The 18504-nt window shown below is 51.4% G+C and overlaps 1 protein-coding gene across 2 annotated transcripts; it reads left to right on the forward strand.

The window, feature by feature from the left end:
* The first annotated feature begins 144 nt into the window (after positions 1 to 144).
* On the forward strand, positions 145 to 18206 carry LOC149429368 (hyaluronidase-2-like). 2 transcript variants are annotated; one of them, XM_089666491.1, is made up of 4 exons: positions 145 to 248; positions 939 to 1901; positions 4972 to 5061; positions 17988 to 18206. In XM_089666491.1, the coding sequence occupies exons 2-4, from the start codon at positions 972 to 974 to the stop codon at positions 18000 to 18002; spliced, it is 1035 nt and encodes a 344-aa protein (XP_089522617.1). In that variant the 5' UTR covers positions 145 to 248; positions 939 to 971; the 3' UTR covers positions 18003 to 18206. The 2 variants fall into 2 exon arrangements, with proteins under 2 accessions (XP_089522617.1, XP_089522616.1); XM_089666490.1 differs by lacking the exon at positions 17988 to 18206 and adding an exon at positions 7617 to 8568.
* Positions 18207 to 18504: the final 298 nt, after the last annotated feature.

The raw sequence follows: 18504 nt of genomic DNA on the forward strand, positions 1-18504 counted from the left end.
CATGACACAACACTGAAAAGGTCAGAGATGACATCAGCCAGGAAAGCACACCTTGAAGAACAGATCAGCAGAGCGTCCTCTTCTGTCTTTGTACGGGGAGGGCGTGGCTGCCTACCATGAGGACTAGGAAACGGCGAGCTCCAGGTATGCAGCCTGACAGGTAGTCCCATTGCTGGTATGCGGTCAGTCCTGCGTGTGAAGATTCAGAGGCCGATGGGCCCCAACGAGAGGCGCTCCTGATTTTTCAGGTACATTGGAGGCGGAGGGAATGGGGGGATCCAGGATTGGGAAAGGTGTCCAATCAAACGAGGACAAGCGATGACGGTGAGTCGGGATCTCATTAGAACTTCATTGAACTCTAATGCAGGCCATAGACTGTTCGTTTATTGGCTGAATTTTTGGCCGAAAAACGAAAAAATTGGGCGTTCTGTTGACACCAACGCTTACGAAAATCATCGTAAGGGTAAACCTAGTCTGGGGTTAAAGTGTACGTACGGCCAATCAGATTTTAGTTTTGGATGGTGGAGAGAAGGATTAGAACCCCCATCAGCCTTTATTGCTGGTTGTGCACCAGAAGCCAAACCTGCCCATAAATTCTTAGAATCAGCCTTGACACCTTCTCCTTAGAAACATCTGAAAGGTATTTTTTTTTGTTTTGTTCACTTTTTTTTCTTCTAATTTTCAGTATGCATTGTGAATGGGAACACACGACAACCACACAGACAGAGGGGTTCTCACATTTGACTGGAAAAATGGTTTCAGGATGTTGAATGTTCTGATGGGTTTTAGGGCTTTAGATTTTATGGCCGTTTTATTGGTTAATATTGGGGTGAATGTAAAGTTTGGGTGGAGGGAAAGGTTGAAAGGACCTTCCTTGGGGGGGTTGGGATTGTAATAGGCCATTGTTGATCATCATTTTCCTTTTTTCTCCTCTGTAGGACTTTTCAAACTTGGTTCCCAGTTTTCTCAGCATGATGTCCCCCGTTGGCCTCCCTTGTGTCCTGTTGTCTATCCTGGTGGCTCATGGCCAATCATCCATCACCGGGAAATACAAGCCCACCCCCCCACCTTTATTTACGGATCGTCCCTTCATGGTGGCCTGGGCAGCTCCCACCCATAGTTGCTCAATACGATTCAACGTGTCCCTTGACCTGCGACTCTTCGATCTGAGTGCCTCGCCCAGTGAAGATCTGGGATACCGGAATCCCACCATCTTCTACAAGGAGCGACTGGGGCTCTACCCTTACTACGACCAGCTTAACGCATCCGTCAACGGAGGTGTGCCCCAGAACGCCAGCCTCCAAGACCACCTACTCAAGATGGTGGATGGACTCAACACATACCTACCACTCACCAATAAAGACGGATTGGCGATCATCGACTGGGAGGACTGGCTTCCGACTTGGCCACGGAACTGGAATACGAAGGACATATACAGGCAAGCCTCGCGGAAGCTGGTGGCCTCTCGTCATCCCAACTGGACAACCGATGATGTGAACAAAGAAACTAAGGCTGAATTTGAAAGCTCAGCCCGCGAGTTCATGGTGGAAACACTCCGGCAGGCCAATAAGTATCGACCCCGCCAGCTCTGGGGGTATTACCTGTTCCCAGACTGCTACAACCACGACTACCTGACCAACTGGGACAATTATACCGGAAAGTGCCCCGATGTGGAGATGTCACGAAATGACCTGCTATGGTGGATGTGGGAGGAGAGTGACGCCCTTTATCCATCCGTCTACCTGGAGCCCCTGCTCCAGTCTTCCATGAATGGGCGCAAATTTGTGTATTACCGGGTGAAAGAGGCCATGAGGGTCGCTCTTCAACACACGGGCTACCTGCTCCCCGTCTACGTGTACACAAGACCCACCTACATGGCAAAGCTCGACCTTCTCTCCCAGGTGAGACAAACAGCATGATGGGAAAAAATCTAAATATCTCAAGTTGTTCTAAAAAGACATGTATGACAATTAATGACAGGTCCCCTTTAAGGGTTTGTCAACCTCAACAATGAACTTGTCTTAGTTGTTCCCGCTTGGTCTGTTCAGCATTTCGTTTTAGCTGATCGAAAAATGCAAAAAAAACACCTGTTGATCCTGCCAGAAATCCGGTGGGCTGATAAATTGCTGCGCTCTCTGCCTGTGCTGACTGCTATCAGTTACATTGTTACCAGTTCTCTCTATGGACTACAGAATACATGGAGATGAGGAGAGAGCAGAGGAGAGGGGTGGACTGACCATTCAAACACTCGGGCACTGCCCGAGGGCCCGGGGTCAGTAGGGGGCCCCATGAGATGTCCCTGGTACATTTCACTGGCTTTTCATAGGCTTTTTTGGGTGTGGGCGAGGACACAGGGGCCCCATGATCCCCTATTGCCTGGGAGCCCCATGAGTTGTCAGTCCGTCCCTGGGAGAGGGCAAACTTTTCTGTAGTCCTGTCCCAGGAGAATACAGGACCTTCTTTATATATACAGCATGATACAGTGATCTCCAAACTGGGGCCTGGGGGGGCCAAATGCAGCCTTTTGCTTGTCCTTAACTGACCCTCTCACTGATACAAGACACTATATCTCCAATTGACAGCAACGATTTGGGCATTATTCCTCCCAAAACCAATGATGGGGCACAATTCCTCTCAGTGACGCCAATGATGGGGCACAATTCCTCTCAGTGACACCAATGATGGGACACTATTCCTTCCATTGACACCAATGATGGGGCACAATTCCTCTCAGTGACACCAATGATGGGACACTATTCCTTCCATTGACACCAATGATGGGGCACTATTCCTCCCACTGATACCAATGATGGGGCACTATTCCTCCCACTGACACCGATGATGGTGCACTATTTCTCCCACTGACACCAATGATGGCGCACTATTCCTCCCACTGATACCAATGATGGAGCATTATTCCTCCCACTGATACCAATGATGGAGCACTATTCCTCCCACTGATACCAATGATGGGGCACTATTCCTCCCACTGACACCAATGATGGGGCACTATTCCTCCCACTGATACCGATGATGGGGCATTATTCCTCCCACTGACACCAATGATGGGGCACTATTTCTCCCACTGACACCGATGATGGGGCACTTTTTCTCCCACTGACACCGATGATGGGGCACTATTCCTCCCACTGACACCAATGATGGGGCACTATTCCTCCCACTGGCACCAATGATGGGGCACTATTCCTCCCACTGATACCAATGATGGGGCGCTATTCCTCCCACTGACACCAATGATGGGGCACTATTCCTCCCACTGACACCAAGGATGGGGCACTATTCCTCCCACTGACACCAATGATGGGGCACTATTCCTCCCACTGACACCAATGATGGGGCGCTATTGCTCCCACTGACACCAAGGATGGGGCACTATTCCTCCCACTGACACCAATGATGGGGCACTATTCCTTCCACTGACACCAATGATGGGGTACTATTCCTCCCACTGATACCAATGATGGGGCACTATTCCTCCCACTGACACCAATGATGGGGCGCTATTCCTCCCACTGACACCAATGATGGGGCGCTATTCCTCCCACTGACACCAAGGATGGGGCACTATTCCTCCCACTGACACCAATGATGGGGCACTATTCCTCCCACTGACACCAATGATGGGGCACTATTCCTCCCACTGACACCAATGATGGGGCACTATTCTTCCCATTCATACCAACGTCCAACCCCCCTAAAGTCCATAAACTGGCCCTTTGTAATGTTTGGAGACCCCTGGTATAGTGGATGGGAGCTGACATCATAGGACAGGAAGTGTGTTATTGGCAGGATCAGCAGGTGAAAATAAAGAAAACAAATCCTGAAAACAAGGAAAACGAATGCAGCCTCCACATCTGCAGCTTGTCTCTATGGATCTACGCAGGTCTGCAAAAACAGAAGCACACTGTTCTATAGCAGCTGCGGGGGACATCACTGACATCCGTCAAAGTGGCTTTTGCTGCTGTCAGTCACTCCTGTGTGGATTGAGAAGGGGGTGGGGCTTACCGGTGCTGTGTGTGTCTATGGGCGCACACAACCCGGCTCGGGAGTGCGCACATACGGGTGCCCTCATAGCACATGGCTGGCTAAGGAGTCACCAGGAAGGAATAGGAGCGGACAGCCCTGGTGGGGGACCACCAAAGAGGAGGTAAGGGGGCTGCTATGTGCAATATCAGATAACCTATTTTTATTTTATTTATATTTTATTTTTAGAACTTTCCTGAAATTAATGTGTTTTTGGCAGTTTTTTTAAGGGTACAATAAGCTTTCAAAGGTTTTGGGGGTTACAGAAACTCCTACTCTGGACCTGTTCTTGTGTTAAATCTGACCCATCAGTATCTTCATTACAAGGAAAGGAGAACCCCTCATAAGGTGTAAGACCCAGGAAGTCAGCACAGGGATGGTGGGAACCCCTCATAATGGGCACAGCGGGTGTACAGACCCGGGAACTTGGCACAGGGATGGTGGGAACCCTTCATAATGGGCACAGCGGGTGTACAGACCCGGGAACTCGGCACAGGGATGGTGGGAACCCCTCATAATGGGCACAGCGGGTGTACAGACCCGGGAACTCGGCACAGGGATGGTGGGAACCCCTCATAATGGGCACAGCGGGTGTACAGACCCGGGAACTCGGCACAGGGACGGTGGGAACCCCTCATAATGGGCACAGCGGGTGTACAGATCCGGGAACTCGGCACAGGGACGGTGGGAACCCCTCATAATGGGCACAGCGGGTGTACAGACCCGGGAACTCGGCACAGGGACGGTGGGAACCCCTCATAATGGGCACAGCGGGTGTACAGATCCAGGATTATACCTAAGAGTTGCGTCATTCTGTGCTGATCTGGAGCTCCTCATGTTTATGATGACAGTCTCGGCTGCTTCTATAATCCTTTTGGTTTTAATTTTGTGTATTTTAATGATTACTGTTGTATTTCGGCCCTTCAGATGGATCTCATCTCCACCATCGGAGAGAGCGCAGCGCAGGGGGTGGCTGGGATGATATTTTGGGATGACTATGACTACGCCTCGGACAAGGTGAGTGTTCCTGATAGTGACCCGTATTGTGTGTTCTGATCCAGAGCCCCGCCTTCTCTCTCAGTCCATGGCGTTCCGCCCCCCCTGTGCTGATTTCTGTATCAATCGGCAAAATAAAAACAAAATAAAGGTTTCCATATGTAGGGAGTGCCAGGTATGAACCCGACCTCTGAGCCGGACTCCAAACTGACCACTTCTTGATATAACTCCACCTGCTGCAAATATGTACACCCCCATTATATCTGCTACCCAAGACCCTCAAGCCTCATTACCGCCCCCCCCCCCCCAGCTAACCTCTGCCACTTCTAAAATCCCTAACCATCTAACTCCCTTAACCCCTCCTCCACTGTCAACCACCCAACTGCCATATCTCCTCCTCCACCCCTAATCACCTAACCTCTATAACCCCTCCTCCACTCTCAACCTCCCAACACCTCCTCCACCCCTAATCACCTAACCTCTATAACCCCTCCTCCACCCCTAACCACTCAACTCCTCCTCCACCCCTAATCACCTAACTTCTATAGCCACTCCTCCACTCCCAACCACCCAACTCCTCCTCCACACCTAACCACCCAACTCCTATAACCCCTCCTCCACCCCTAATCACCCAACTCCTCCTCCACCCCTAATCACCTAACTTCTTTAGCTACTCCTCCACACCAAACCAATCAGCTCCTTTAACCCCTTCTCTATCCCTAACCACCCTTTTCCCGAAAAACCGTCCTCCATTCCCAACCACGCAAATTTCCATAACCCCTCCTCCACTCTCAACCACCAAACTCCTACAATTCCTTCTCCACCCCTAACCACTCAACTCCTATAACTCCTTCTCTATCCCTAACCACCCTACTCCTGAAAAACCCTCCTCCATTCCCAACCACACAAACGTCCATAACCCCTCGTCACTCTCAACCACCAAACTCCTACAATCCCTACTCCACCCCTAATCACCTAAAACCCTTCGTCCACCCCTAACCAACCAACTACTATAACCCATCTTCCAACCCAATCACCCAATTCTGATAACCCCTTCTCACTCCCAACAACCCAACTCCTATAACTCCTCCTCCATCCCCAAACACCTAACTCTCCTAACCCGTCCTCCACCCCTAATCACCTAATTTCTTTAACCCCTCCTCTACACCTAAGCACTCAATTCCTAATTCTCCTTCTCCACATGTAACCTCTCAGGTGCTATACCCATCCTACACACCTAACCACCAAACTCCTATAACCCCTCCTACTCCCCTGACCACCAAACTCCTATAACCCCTCCTACTCCCCTGACCACCAAACTCCTATAACCCCTCCTACTCCCCTGACCACCAAACTCTTATAACCCCTCCTACTCCCCTGACCACCAAACTCTTATAACCCCTCCTACTCCCCTGACCACCAAACTCTTATAACCCCTCCTACTCCCATGACCACCAAACTCTTATAACCCCTCCTACTCCCCTGACCACCAAACTCCTATAACCCCTCCTACTCCCCTGACCACCAAACTCCTGTAACCCCTCCTGCTCCCCTGACCACCAAACTCTTATAACCCCTCCTACTCCCCTGACCACCAAACTCTTATAACCCCTCCTACTCCCCTGACCACCAAACTCCTATAACCCCTCCTACTCCCCTGACCACCAAACTCCTGTAACCCCTCCTACTCCCCTGACCACCAAACTCCTGTAACCCCTCCTACTCCCCTGACCACCAAACTCTTATAACCCCTCCTACTCCCCTGACCACCAAACTCCTATAACCCCTCCTACTCCCCTGACCACCAAACTCCTGTAACCCCTCCTACTCCCCTGACCACCAAACTCCTGTAACCCCTCCTACTCCCCTGACCACCAAACTCTTATAACCCCTCCTACTCCCCTGACCACCAAACTCCTGTAACCCCTCCTACTCCCCTGACCACCAAACTCCTATAACCCCTCCTACTCCCCTGACCACCAAACTCCTATAACCCCCCCTTCATCCCTAACCACCAAACTGCTATAACCCCTCCTCCACACCTAACCACCAAACTGCTATAACCCCTCCTACTCCCCTAACCACCAACTCCTGTAACCCCTCCTACTCCCCTGACCACCAAACTCCTATAACCCCCCCTTCATCCCTAACCACCAAACTGCTATAACCCCTCCTCCACACCTAACCACCAAACTGCTATAACCCCTCCTACTCCCCTAACCACCAACTCCTGTAACCCCTCCCCCTTCATCCCTAACCACCAAACTGCTATAACCCCTCCTCCACACCTAACCATACAAATTCTATAACCCCTCCTCCTCCCCTAACCACCCAACTCCTATAACCCTCCTCCACCCCTAATCACCTAACTCCCCTAACCCCTCCTTCACCTGTAACCAGCAAACTACTATAACCCTCCCCAACACCCAACCCAATTGGGTACATCTAGGTAGGTGATGGGAGTGACCCAGAAGAGGTGCCTTTTTTGCTATCACAACCTCTAATATCTTCATTTGTGTCCAATGTGCAGCAAATGAGGGTCTCTGAAATCTCTCATTTGGATCCCCTCCCCTCAGGAGACCTGCCAGAAGCTTAAGTCGTATGTGGATGAAGTTTTGGGTCCATACATTGTGAATGTCACCACCGCGGCCTCTCTCTGCAGCCAGGCGCTCTGTGGTGGGAACGGACGTTGCCTGCGCCACGAAAATGTCACTGACGCCTACCTGCACCTCAATCCCACCAACTTCGCCATCGTTCGGTCACTTCCAGGGTTCAATTCCTCTGTTCCCATGTGGGCACAGGGCCATCTGTCAGAAGGTGACATCACTAATCTGCGTTCACAGTTTCAGTGTCAATGTTACATAGGCTGGGGTGGAACCGCTTGCAACATTCCACCATCCTCCGCCCTGAACCCTCTGGCTGCTGCAGCACCCCCCACAGGCCATGTACTGGTGTGGTTACTCATGGCTTACTTCTGGATTTTTCCTTGAAGGCCAGGACAGGTTTTTTCTTTAGGTGCTGCTGGGGACCCCAACTATGGGGGAGCCAATGACTTTCCATGACAGTGTGGACTTTATTTTTCCTGAACTCTCCATCCTTTAAAAAAATGACTCTGTGTTTTCCTACCTGTAGGTCTACACCTCCCACTATACAGTGTTAGGTACGGGGTCAAGCAGGTCACCTTGGAGCCCACCAATCCTAGAACTGTGCAATACAATTCTCTTCCTGTGTCCAGGGATTCGGGAGGGTGCTGTAGCTTCCATGTTAGTCCTTTCTGCCCTGATTTGGTAACTCAAGGGTTAACAGTGGCAAGATGCTCAGGGAATGTACCACTCTGCCATTCATGGTGCCCCGAGATTTACATTGTGCCCCATTTTGGTTGTGTGTCTCTATGTTGTCATTATGAGCCCTACAATTTCTCTGAGCTTTGCGAGAAGGATAAATCAGACTTAAAAAAAGAAGAGACAATAATATTTTTGGTCAGTTTTATTATTAATAATAATAAAGTTTTTAATTTTTTTAAACACCTGTATGCATATACACAGTCTTTGTTTTGCCATTAAGCCTGGGAGAAGCAACAACAAGGGATTCCCAGAGCACCGTGGGTTTTCCTAAGAGAGATCAGAGCAGAAGCTGCTTACTTTTAAACCCCCTGTCTCTGATGGAAACCTCAGAGAAAGGGAGGAGCCACAACTCCTAATTATTGCCTTGTGTGCTAGTGAGTTCTGTAATCAAACAGAAAAGGGAACCTGGATCTCCACCTGCCTGCTGAAAATCAAAATACATAATAGAATTCGAAGGCTGCTTGGCATTTCTTAGGATGGGTTTTAATTTGGTGACAACAGTGCCCGTATAATGTATGTTGAAAGAACCACTTACAGCCTCCATCAATCCCCAGAAACCATGCTGCCTATCCGTGCTTGGGTAATGTGCCATAAAGGTCTTGTTTTTTTCTCTGGGAGTTTTTATCATCCGACACCTCCTACAATTTGAGGAATGAACACAACCAAAGACAAATCATAATGGGGAAATGACATTCAATTTCTGTGTGACAGCCTTACATCTGTCACTATAGGACCTGGGGGTCTGCAGTGATTTGGCAACATGAGAGGGACATTAGAGAGAGATGGGAGTTGATGGACCTGCATATGGCTGGGACGTGAGGAGTCATCACATCATGAAGGATCTGACTAGATGTAGAGGATTAGTCCTCAATAGGATGAGGCCAGGGAGAGACCTGGCAGATGTTCCCCAAGAGTGAGGAGCACTTGCATTATTAGTGCAGGTCAAAGGAAGATTTGTCTGGGGTCAATCTTGGTAAGGACTAAGAGTCTGGGCCCCTGTGGAGTAGTTTGGGACTCTGTAGGAGGTTAGAAGCCCATGTGGCACAGATGGGCCCCAAAAAGTGAAGAGCACTTACATTATCAGTGCAGGGCTAAGGAAGTTTGTATGTCTGGGATCAGTCTTTGTAAAGATTGAGAAGGTGCCCCATAGACTAGTTTAGGTTTTTGTAGAAGGTCATGTGGTACAGATGGGCCCCAAAAAGTGAAGAACACTTGGATTATTAGTGCTGGAGTAGGGAAATTTGCCTTTCTGGAGTCTGTCATAATAAATATTGAGAAGTTGCTGATATGGGGACCCTGTAGAGCAGTTTGGCCTCTGTAGGAGGTAATAAGGTCATGAGGTACAGATGGGCCTCCTGAAGTGAGGACATCCATATTATTAGGGCAGGTCTAGGGAGATTTGTCTGTCTGTCACTGAGTCAGGGGGCCCTGTAGACTAGTTTGGGCATCTGTTTGGGGATTAGAAGCCCAAGTGGTACAGAGGGTCTGGGGAGATTTGTGTCTGGGGTCAGTCCTAGTACAAAATGAGAAGTGGCTGAGTCGGTCCTCTGTATGAAGGCCACCTAGCACAGATGGGCCCCAAAAAGTGAAGAACACTAAAGACTGAGAAGTTGCTGAGTTGGGGCCCCTGTAGAGTAGTATTGTCAGGAATGGAGATTTTTTATTTAAATGTATTATGAGCATACATATCCATCCTTAACTTATATATAAAAGTACAAAATATAATAAATAAATAGAAAACTAAACAAAGAAACTGAAAAAGTCCCAACAACCCCTGTGGGAGAAATAATAAACAAAGAACATAAAAGTCCATAACCTGAAAGGAAAAAACGGAATTTATATACAATATTTACAGTACAAGGCCTTTATGGTCAAGACCATATAAGTAGGATGGCTCTATGGCTCAGACAAACATAAACCATAAACAATTTCCATTCAAACCTGCCGCTTACGGCCTGTATGGCCTAAACTATATATAAGAAACCTAACCATTATATACACTACGGGGGAGGGCTAAGGAACCCGCAGATCTTCCACGTCTGACCCCTACAACCTACCATGCAAAAGGCTACCAAAAAGAGCGAAACGCAAAAGCTAGGGAGTGCAAGAGGCAGAAAACAGGGACAGTTCCCATCACCCAAGATCAACAGGCCGCAGCAACAGGCTTGATGTTCCTCCACGCCTCCATCCAAGCTCTGCGTCGCAGCCTGTCTTTCTCAAGACCCCGAATTTTCCCCACCTCACCAAGGATGTCACTCGCCACCTGATCAGGGAGGACCTTCTGCCGAATGGAGACCTGACACCGTGCCATCCAAATGTAATAACGGACAACTAAGCTGACTAAAAACAAGGTGTCCAAATCAAAACCCATGCGACACTCGAATGCTCCATACACCCACTCCGCATACGACATGCGATGGAGGAAAGGAACACCCAGAGCCCCTCCCACCTGTTTATACACCTCCACGTTAAAGGGGCACTGAAGCAAGAAGTGGTCCATAGTCTCCACTTCACCCCCACACTCCGACCTCGGACAACCACGGTCATCCTGAGGACGGTACTTCAGGTTACCCCTCACGTAGAGCCTGCCGTGGAAAGCGAGCCAGGCCTGGTCCCGCAACTTCAGGGGGATCCGCTCCAGATTTATCAACCGCAAACCCTCCCTCATAACATGGCCCGGGCAATCTCTCAAGGCCAGCGACGCATGGAAAGCAGATGCCACAATCCTCTCACCCAGGAACCTCCTAGGGAGGGACCGGACCTCCTCCGCAGTCACATGCCACCGCCGGAGTAACTTCAGGCACGGGGGCCACATAAGCCGGGAGCTCACCATGCTTGACCCGCAGGCTTCTCACTGGCCCGCCACTCTCCCAACTGCGCAGAAAGGGTCCAAACCAGATCCGGAACAGTCCTACCCATGCAGGCGGTCTCTCTGACAACATGTTACCAAAGTTATGTTTCAAGAACATCAGAGAGAAAAAGACCACCGGGTTGACCATACCTAGGCCACCCTCCCGCCTGGATGAGTAAGTCATGTCCCTCTTGACGAGGTTTAGCCGATTCCCCCATAACATCTGGAAGAAACAGCTATAGATCCTCGTATAGAGCGATTCTGCCAAGAGGCAAACGAAGCTGACGTATAAAAAGACTGGGAGCAGGAAAGTCTTGATCAAATCAACCCTTTCCCTCAAGGATTTCACTTTGACCTCGGCATCCGACAGCTTGGATTCCCAATTTTGCTTGCTGTAATCAGCATGGCCAAAATTGATGCCCAACACTTTGATGTTCGGCTGAGGCACCGGGAAGGCGTCCGGGAGTGAGAAGCTCTCACCCTCCCTGCCCATCCAGAGAACTTCACATTTGTCCTGATTGACCTTGGAACCTGATGCCTCGGCATACTGATCCATTACTGAAACCACCTCCTGCGCCTCCTCTGGTCCAGAAATGAAAACAGAAACGTCATCAGCATAAGCCACAACTCTCAAAGGCGGATCTACAGTGGCATCCACCGGCACCCCGCCCACCGCCCCGCCATCTAGCCTCCTGACGAAGGGGTCGATGGCAAAGATATAGAGCAAGGGACTCAGCGGGCACCCCTGGCGCACCCCAGATCCAACCTCAAAGGGCTGCCCAACCCAACCATTCACCAACATGAAGCTCTCAGCCCCTTGGTACAATGTCTTCAACCAACCGATGAACCTCCCCTCCAAACCATACCGGTCCAGGAGATGCCAGAGGTACTTGTGATCAACTCGATCAAAGGCCTTTGCCTGATCCACCGCCAGCAAGTACTTTCCCCATCCTTCAGCCTTACATCGCTCCAGAGCCTCCCGGAGAGCTAACACTGCTGTGAAGGTACTCCTGCCCTGGACCGAGCAATGCTGCTGACGAGAAAGAAAACTGTCTGCCACTGACGACAAGCGCCAGAACAAGATCTTCGCCAGAACCTTTCTATCGACATTGAGGAGGCTGATGGGGCGCCAGTTCTCAATAGCCAAAGGATCCTATCCCTTTGACAGGAGGATAACTGCAGACTGTCTCATGGAAGGAGGGAGAGATCCCTCATCCAGACAGCTGTTATACACTTCCGTGAGACGAGGTGCCAGGCGGGATTTAAAAGCCTTAAAAAATTCGGCAGTCAGACCGTCTGGCCCAGGAGTCTTCTTAATGGCCAGACTATCAATCGCTGTGGACACCTCTTCTGCAGTAATCTCCCCAGTCAAACTCGCCAGAGGGACATCACTGTCCAGACCAGGCGTGGATTCCAAAAAGCTCGACATCCCTGTCCGGTCAAGGTGCTTCTCACTCAGTAAATCCGCATAAAAGGACCTGGAGACCTCCAGAATCCCCGACCTGGATTTAGTCAGGGACCCCGTACTATCCCTCAGAGCAGAGATCGTCTTAACTGCTGCACTCCGTTTGCAATTCTGGAAAGGGTCGGGCGAGTGGTATTTCCCATAATCCCTCTCCAGAACCAAAGAGGCACACCGATCATACTGGAGTTTCCTAAGGAGAAGCTTTACCTCCGAGATTGCCCCCGAATCTCCACCGCTAGAAACAAGGCGGTCGAGCTTCCTCCGCAACCGTTGGTAGGCGTTTTACTGTTTAAACTGCCGTCTCTTACCAATGGCCTTGAAAAACCTGCTGATCTGCACTTTGGTGAGCTCCCACCACTCAGACTTACTGCCGCAGAAATCCAGCACCGTCTCCTGCGCCTGAGAGAACTCCTCGAAACATCGTCTCACCTCCTCTTCCTCCAGCAGAGACGAATTCATCCTCCAGATGCCCTTTCCTCTCAGCGGCGTGTCTGAAATATTCAAGGTAACAGACAGCATAAGGTGATCAGAAAACTCCACCGCCTGACACTCAGGTGCCGAGAAGGCAGAGTTCTCCTTCAAAAAAACCTGTCTATCCTACTCTGGCTATTACCTCTCCTATAGGTGAAACCAGTGCCGTCTGGGACACTTTGAATCCAAGCGTCAACCAGACCTGCCTCCCTGACTATAGCATTTAGAAAAACGCTGTCCTATCCCAACCTGTCAGTGAAGCCTCTCCTGTCCTTGGGCCTAGTAATGGTGTTAAAATCACCTCCAAAGACTACCAGCCGGGATGTAAAGAGGTAAGGTTTAATCCTCACAAAGAGGTTCTTCCTGTCCCACTTGGACTGTGGGCCATAGATATTGATGAGACGGAGCTCTTGCCCCCTTACAAGAACATCCAGAATCAGACATCTTCCGATCTCTACCTCAATTATCCGCCGACACGTTACCATGCCGGTAAAAAGCACCGCAACTCCGCTGTAAGGCTCAGCCGCAAGAGACCAGTAGGAGGGCCCACGCCTCCACTCACGCTTGGCCAGATGGACATCAGCCAAAGTGGGCAACCTGGTCTCCTGCAAAAAGAAAATATCAGCTTTTATCCCACTGATCAAAAATAAGGCTGTTTCTCTAGCACTTACAGACTTCAGGCTGGCAACATTAATGGTTGCCACCTTTATCGGAGCGGGAACTGCCATTAAGATAATTGAGAGGGACGTTTCTTACCCTCCTCTTGGTTCTCTTGGCAGGGTCCTTCACCCTCTTTAGAGAACCTCCCGCCTCCTCATCCTCCATCGGGGAGGTGGGCCCACCTGACCCATCCTCCCCCCCGATAGAGCCCCAAACCTATTTCCCAGGGTGACCTCCCCCACCTCCAAGGAGGACACCGACCCTGCCGGGGACAAAACTGGCCTATTTTGCCTCCCCACCACTGACCAGCCTTCCTCCACCGGAGCCCCCACTTGACCAGGACCCTGAGACCCCTGAGACTCTTTCCCAGGCCTCCTACTCTGCCGCAATGTGAGAAGGACAGGAGGGGCCGACACCTTTGCCCTCCCGGCCCCTCCGGCCACCTCAGCTAGCTGTTTCTTCCTCCTAAGGGGGAGGGACAGGTGCACCCGGGGACACACCACCAGACTGGACGGGGGGAGACCTAACTGGGGGAACAGAAACAGCAGGAGCTACAGAAGCCACACCCCCTTCCCCAGGAGCCACTGCAGATGCCAGAGCAACCTTCTCTGTCAACACCTCTGCATCTTCAGCATCCATTCTGTCCAGTTCGGCCTCCAACTCCCCCGCCGGAAGATTGCGGAGTGCTTCCGGGCACTGATTATAGGAATGCCCGAGAACCCCGCATAAGTTGCAGCGAATGACATTACAGTCCTTCGCAAGATGGCCTATTTCTTGACACAATGAGCATCTTATGACAGGACAGGTAGCCGCAAAATGCCCCTTAGCCCCACAGCGGTGACAGACCCTAGGCTGTCCAGGATAAAAAATGATAAGGCGATCCCTGCCCAAAAAGGTGGAGGAGGGGACATGCTGAATGACGTTACCCATCACCTTTAGGCGGACCATAGTCGTCCAGCCACCTGTCCAAATTCCCCTATCGTCATTGATCTTGCTCAGGGGCCCCATCACATCTCCATACCTTGCCAGCCAGACCAGGATATCCGAGGCCGGGATGGACTCATTACGGACTAACACCGTAATCTTTTTGATCAGGGTCTGACGAGAGATCAATTTAGGGGATAGACCCACCCACCGGGGACTAGAAAAATAAGTGGCCTCATAACGCTGCCAAAATAAATCCAACAGCTCTGCCCTCATGAAAGATACTGTCAGGAATGGACTTGCCAATAATGGTGGGACTCACCTGCCTTGTGGGCTGCAGTACCAGCGCTGGCCAGCGGGTGCTGTCAGCAATCAGAGACTCACCCCTGCAGTCAGCCAAACACCTGAAGCTGATTGCAGGGGTTGTATTTAAGGAATGGCCAGACTCACAGTCAGGGCCTTGGTGTGTGTTTTTCCATGGGCCCCTGTATCTTGTATCCTGTGTTCCTGTTTCTGCCTGACTTGTTGCCGACCCTGCCTGATCCTGACCTCTGCTGACTTCTCCTGTTTGATCCCTGGCTTGTGACCCTGACCATTCTCTGCCTGACCCTCTGCGCCGCGCTGCTCGTGAGTTACTGAACCCAGCTTGTGACCCCGACCACTCTCCCGCCTGTTCCTGGTACTCCGTTTGCCCGTTTGCTACTGACCCGGCCTGCCTGACGACTCTTGCATTGTATGTATTGTTATCTGTAGGTGGTTTGGTTTGTTTGCACTGTGTTTATGTTTAGTTTTGCACTGCGTTTTGTATTGTTAGTCTTAATAAATCATATTGTTTATACCATATCTGAAGCCTGCGTTTCCCTGTGACAGTCCACACACCTCTGGTCATACCCGGAGCCCTGACAGATATATCGTATTCCCCGGTTCCGGCCGGAGTGATAAACGCAAATATATCAGCAGCCCTTAACCCCATCTCCAGGATCCGATCAATAACTTCGCGCCTGCCCAAGGGAGGACCCTCCCCTGTCCACTTCAGCTGGACCACATTCCGCCGAGCCGCAGACGTAGGCAAGTTACCAGCCCGCGCCATGAGAGGCCTAGCGTGCCCCTGCCCACCCCTGACTGCCGCAGAATAACTCAAGGCTGGCCTTACCACCGGGAGATACCAAGACAGGAGGGGCCGTAACAATAACACCAGGACCCACAGGGGCAGACTCCGCCGGACCAGAACCTGAAGGGGCCCGTGACAACTGGTCCCCAGCCTTTACAGAAGAACCTGACACGGCCGGGCCAACGGGGGCCTTGGTCTGGGTGACCAGAGCGCCTGAAAGGGGGCCCGCAGGGACCAACACACTGGGAAAAACCTTAACCCCCGAAGGGGTGGGACTAACTGAGGCCTGAGCTGGGGGAGAGGCACCACCCTCTCCTGGGACTACAGGAACAGCCCGCACCTCTGACCCACTTGCCTGCACCTTCCCCATCGCCCCCGCACCCACGGGCGCATCATCATTTGGTTTAACAGAGTCCTGTATATTACCCTTAGCCAACAGTTCTCCTGCCTTCACCAACAAGTCACTGTCCACCGCACTTGGTATCTGTTGATGCTTTACATACACCACTCGCTCTCTCAGCTTTGGCTTCGCCGGCTTCTGAGTTGAAACGTCATTTCCCTCACCATCGGACTCTTCGGACATGAACCGGAAGTGCTCACCACGCAATTCTGGTTCCAACTCCGCCACGATTCGCAGCTCTCCCATGGACTCCGCCTCCTCCACCTGCGTGCCCCAATCCACGGGCTGCTGCCCAAGGGGGAGGGACTCCGATACACTCTCACCCTCAGCACTTCCTTTATCAAGGTCAGCCATGTGTTGGGAAGCCGCAGCGGGCTCGATCAGCCCCTGCTCCTGCATACCTTCCTCCACAGACGCTCCAGGTAAATCCTCCATGGAAGAGGCCTCCTCTACCGGCCCTCTTGCCGCTGCCACACTCCGACTCCGCGCTGCCTTGAAGCGGGCATCATTCTGATATTTCTCCTTCAGCAGCATCCCGCTCTTCCGCTTCAAAGCAGCCACATTTTTTCCCTGAAGGGAAATTCGCTTCTCTAGCGCCTCCAAACCGGGCCGCATGGCCTGACGCTTGGAGCTCCATACTCTCTCATATGAGGAGCGGAGCTTCCTCAACTCCGAACTCAGCTTACTGAGTGTAGCCTCCTCTCTCTCCACCGTCCTGGCTCGGGCAGCCACACGGTCCCGGTACTCACTATAGGATTCCCCCTTCCTAGGGGCCATTCCCAGGTCCTCTACCGGTGAAAAAGAGAGGCCGGTACTAGGCCCCTCCAGGGCCTTCCCCTCGCTGTACCCAGGCCCAGGATCCGCCATCCTGCCTGGGCTGGGCAGGGCACTTTAGCCGCAGGCTTCTCGGGCCTTTCTGGAGCTCAGCTGAACTCTGCAGCATACAACCACACCCGTCAGGAATGGACTCACCAATAGTGGTGGGACGCACCTGCCTTGTGGGCTGCAGTACCAGGGCTGGCCAGCGGGTGCTCTCAGCAACCAGAGGCTCACTCCTACAATGAGCCATCACCTGAAACTGATTACACAGGTGTATTTAAGGAATGGCCAGGCCTGTGTTCAGGGCCTTGGTGTATGTTTCCCATGAGCCCCTGTACCTGCATCCTGTCTGCTTCCTGCCTGATCCTGATTCTGCTTAATCCTGATTCTGCATGAACTCTGCCTGTCCTGACCTCGGCTATTCCTGACTCCGCTTCTGCCTGCTCCTTGTACCTCGCTGCCCGCACGATACCGACCCGGCCTGCCTGACTACACTCACTTCACCCGACGATCCATCCATCCCGCACGGATCACTTCAGTAAGTCTGCCTGCCTCTTCCCATCAGACTCCGTTCCCGCACTCCCCTACCAGTACTCTCTACCACATCCGGACGCACTCAGGGGTCGCGACCTGGCTCCAGTCTGCACCAAGTCCATCCCCACCATCAGGGGCCCTGGTGAACAGCAGGCAGGGACTTAGACCCCGCGCCCTGAGGAAATCCGTGCTGTGGGCTCGGCCTGCCTGACCACTCCACCTCACCAGCCCTGACTGCCCTTGTCTGTGTACATTCTGTTATCAGTTGGAGGTTTGGTTTTGTTATATTATGCGTTTTGTATTTGTGTTGTACCTTTTAATAAATTATATTGTTTACTATACCTGAAGCCTGCGTTTCCCTGTGTCAGTCCACACACTTCTAGTCATACCCGGATCCCTGACAAGTATGAGTCTCTGCAAGAAGAAGCCCAGTTGAAGTCCGCCCAACCAGTAAGAAGCCCAACTGAAGTCCGCCCAACCAGTAAGAAGTCAAGCTGAAGTCCACCCAACCAGTAAGAAGCCCAGCTGAAGTCCGCCCAACCAGTAAGCCCAGTTGAAGTCTGCCCAACCAGTAAGAAGCCCAGTTGAAGTCCGCCTAACCAGTAAGAAGCCCAGTTGAAGTCCGCCAACCAGTAAGAAGCCCAGTTGAAGTCCGCCAACCAGTAAGAAGCCCAGTTGGCCAAAGAGCTGGTTTCAAGAGCAGAAACGGCACCAATCTGAGGATGTTGCAAAACAGAAGATAAGAATCTCCATGTACTTGGAACTACCGCTATTTTATCCTCTAGGGTGCCTGGTTTCAGAAAATATATCCTGTTTGGGGGTTTCGTGTAATCTTCAGGCCTTATATATACAAAGTGAGTGCGTGGTGATCATAGACAATAACTA

The sequence above is a fragment of the Staurois parvus genome, unplaced genomic scaffold (genome assembly GCF_062004578.1).
Source record: "Staurois parvus isolate SC_StPar_1 unplaced genomic scaffold, SC_StPar_1.0 ptg002732l, whole genome shotgun sequence".
Lineage (NCBI taxonomy): Eukaryota > Metazoa > Chordata > Amphibia > Anura > Ranidae > Staurois > Staurois parvus.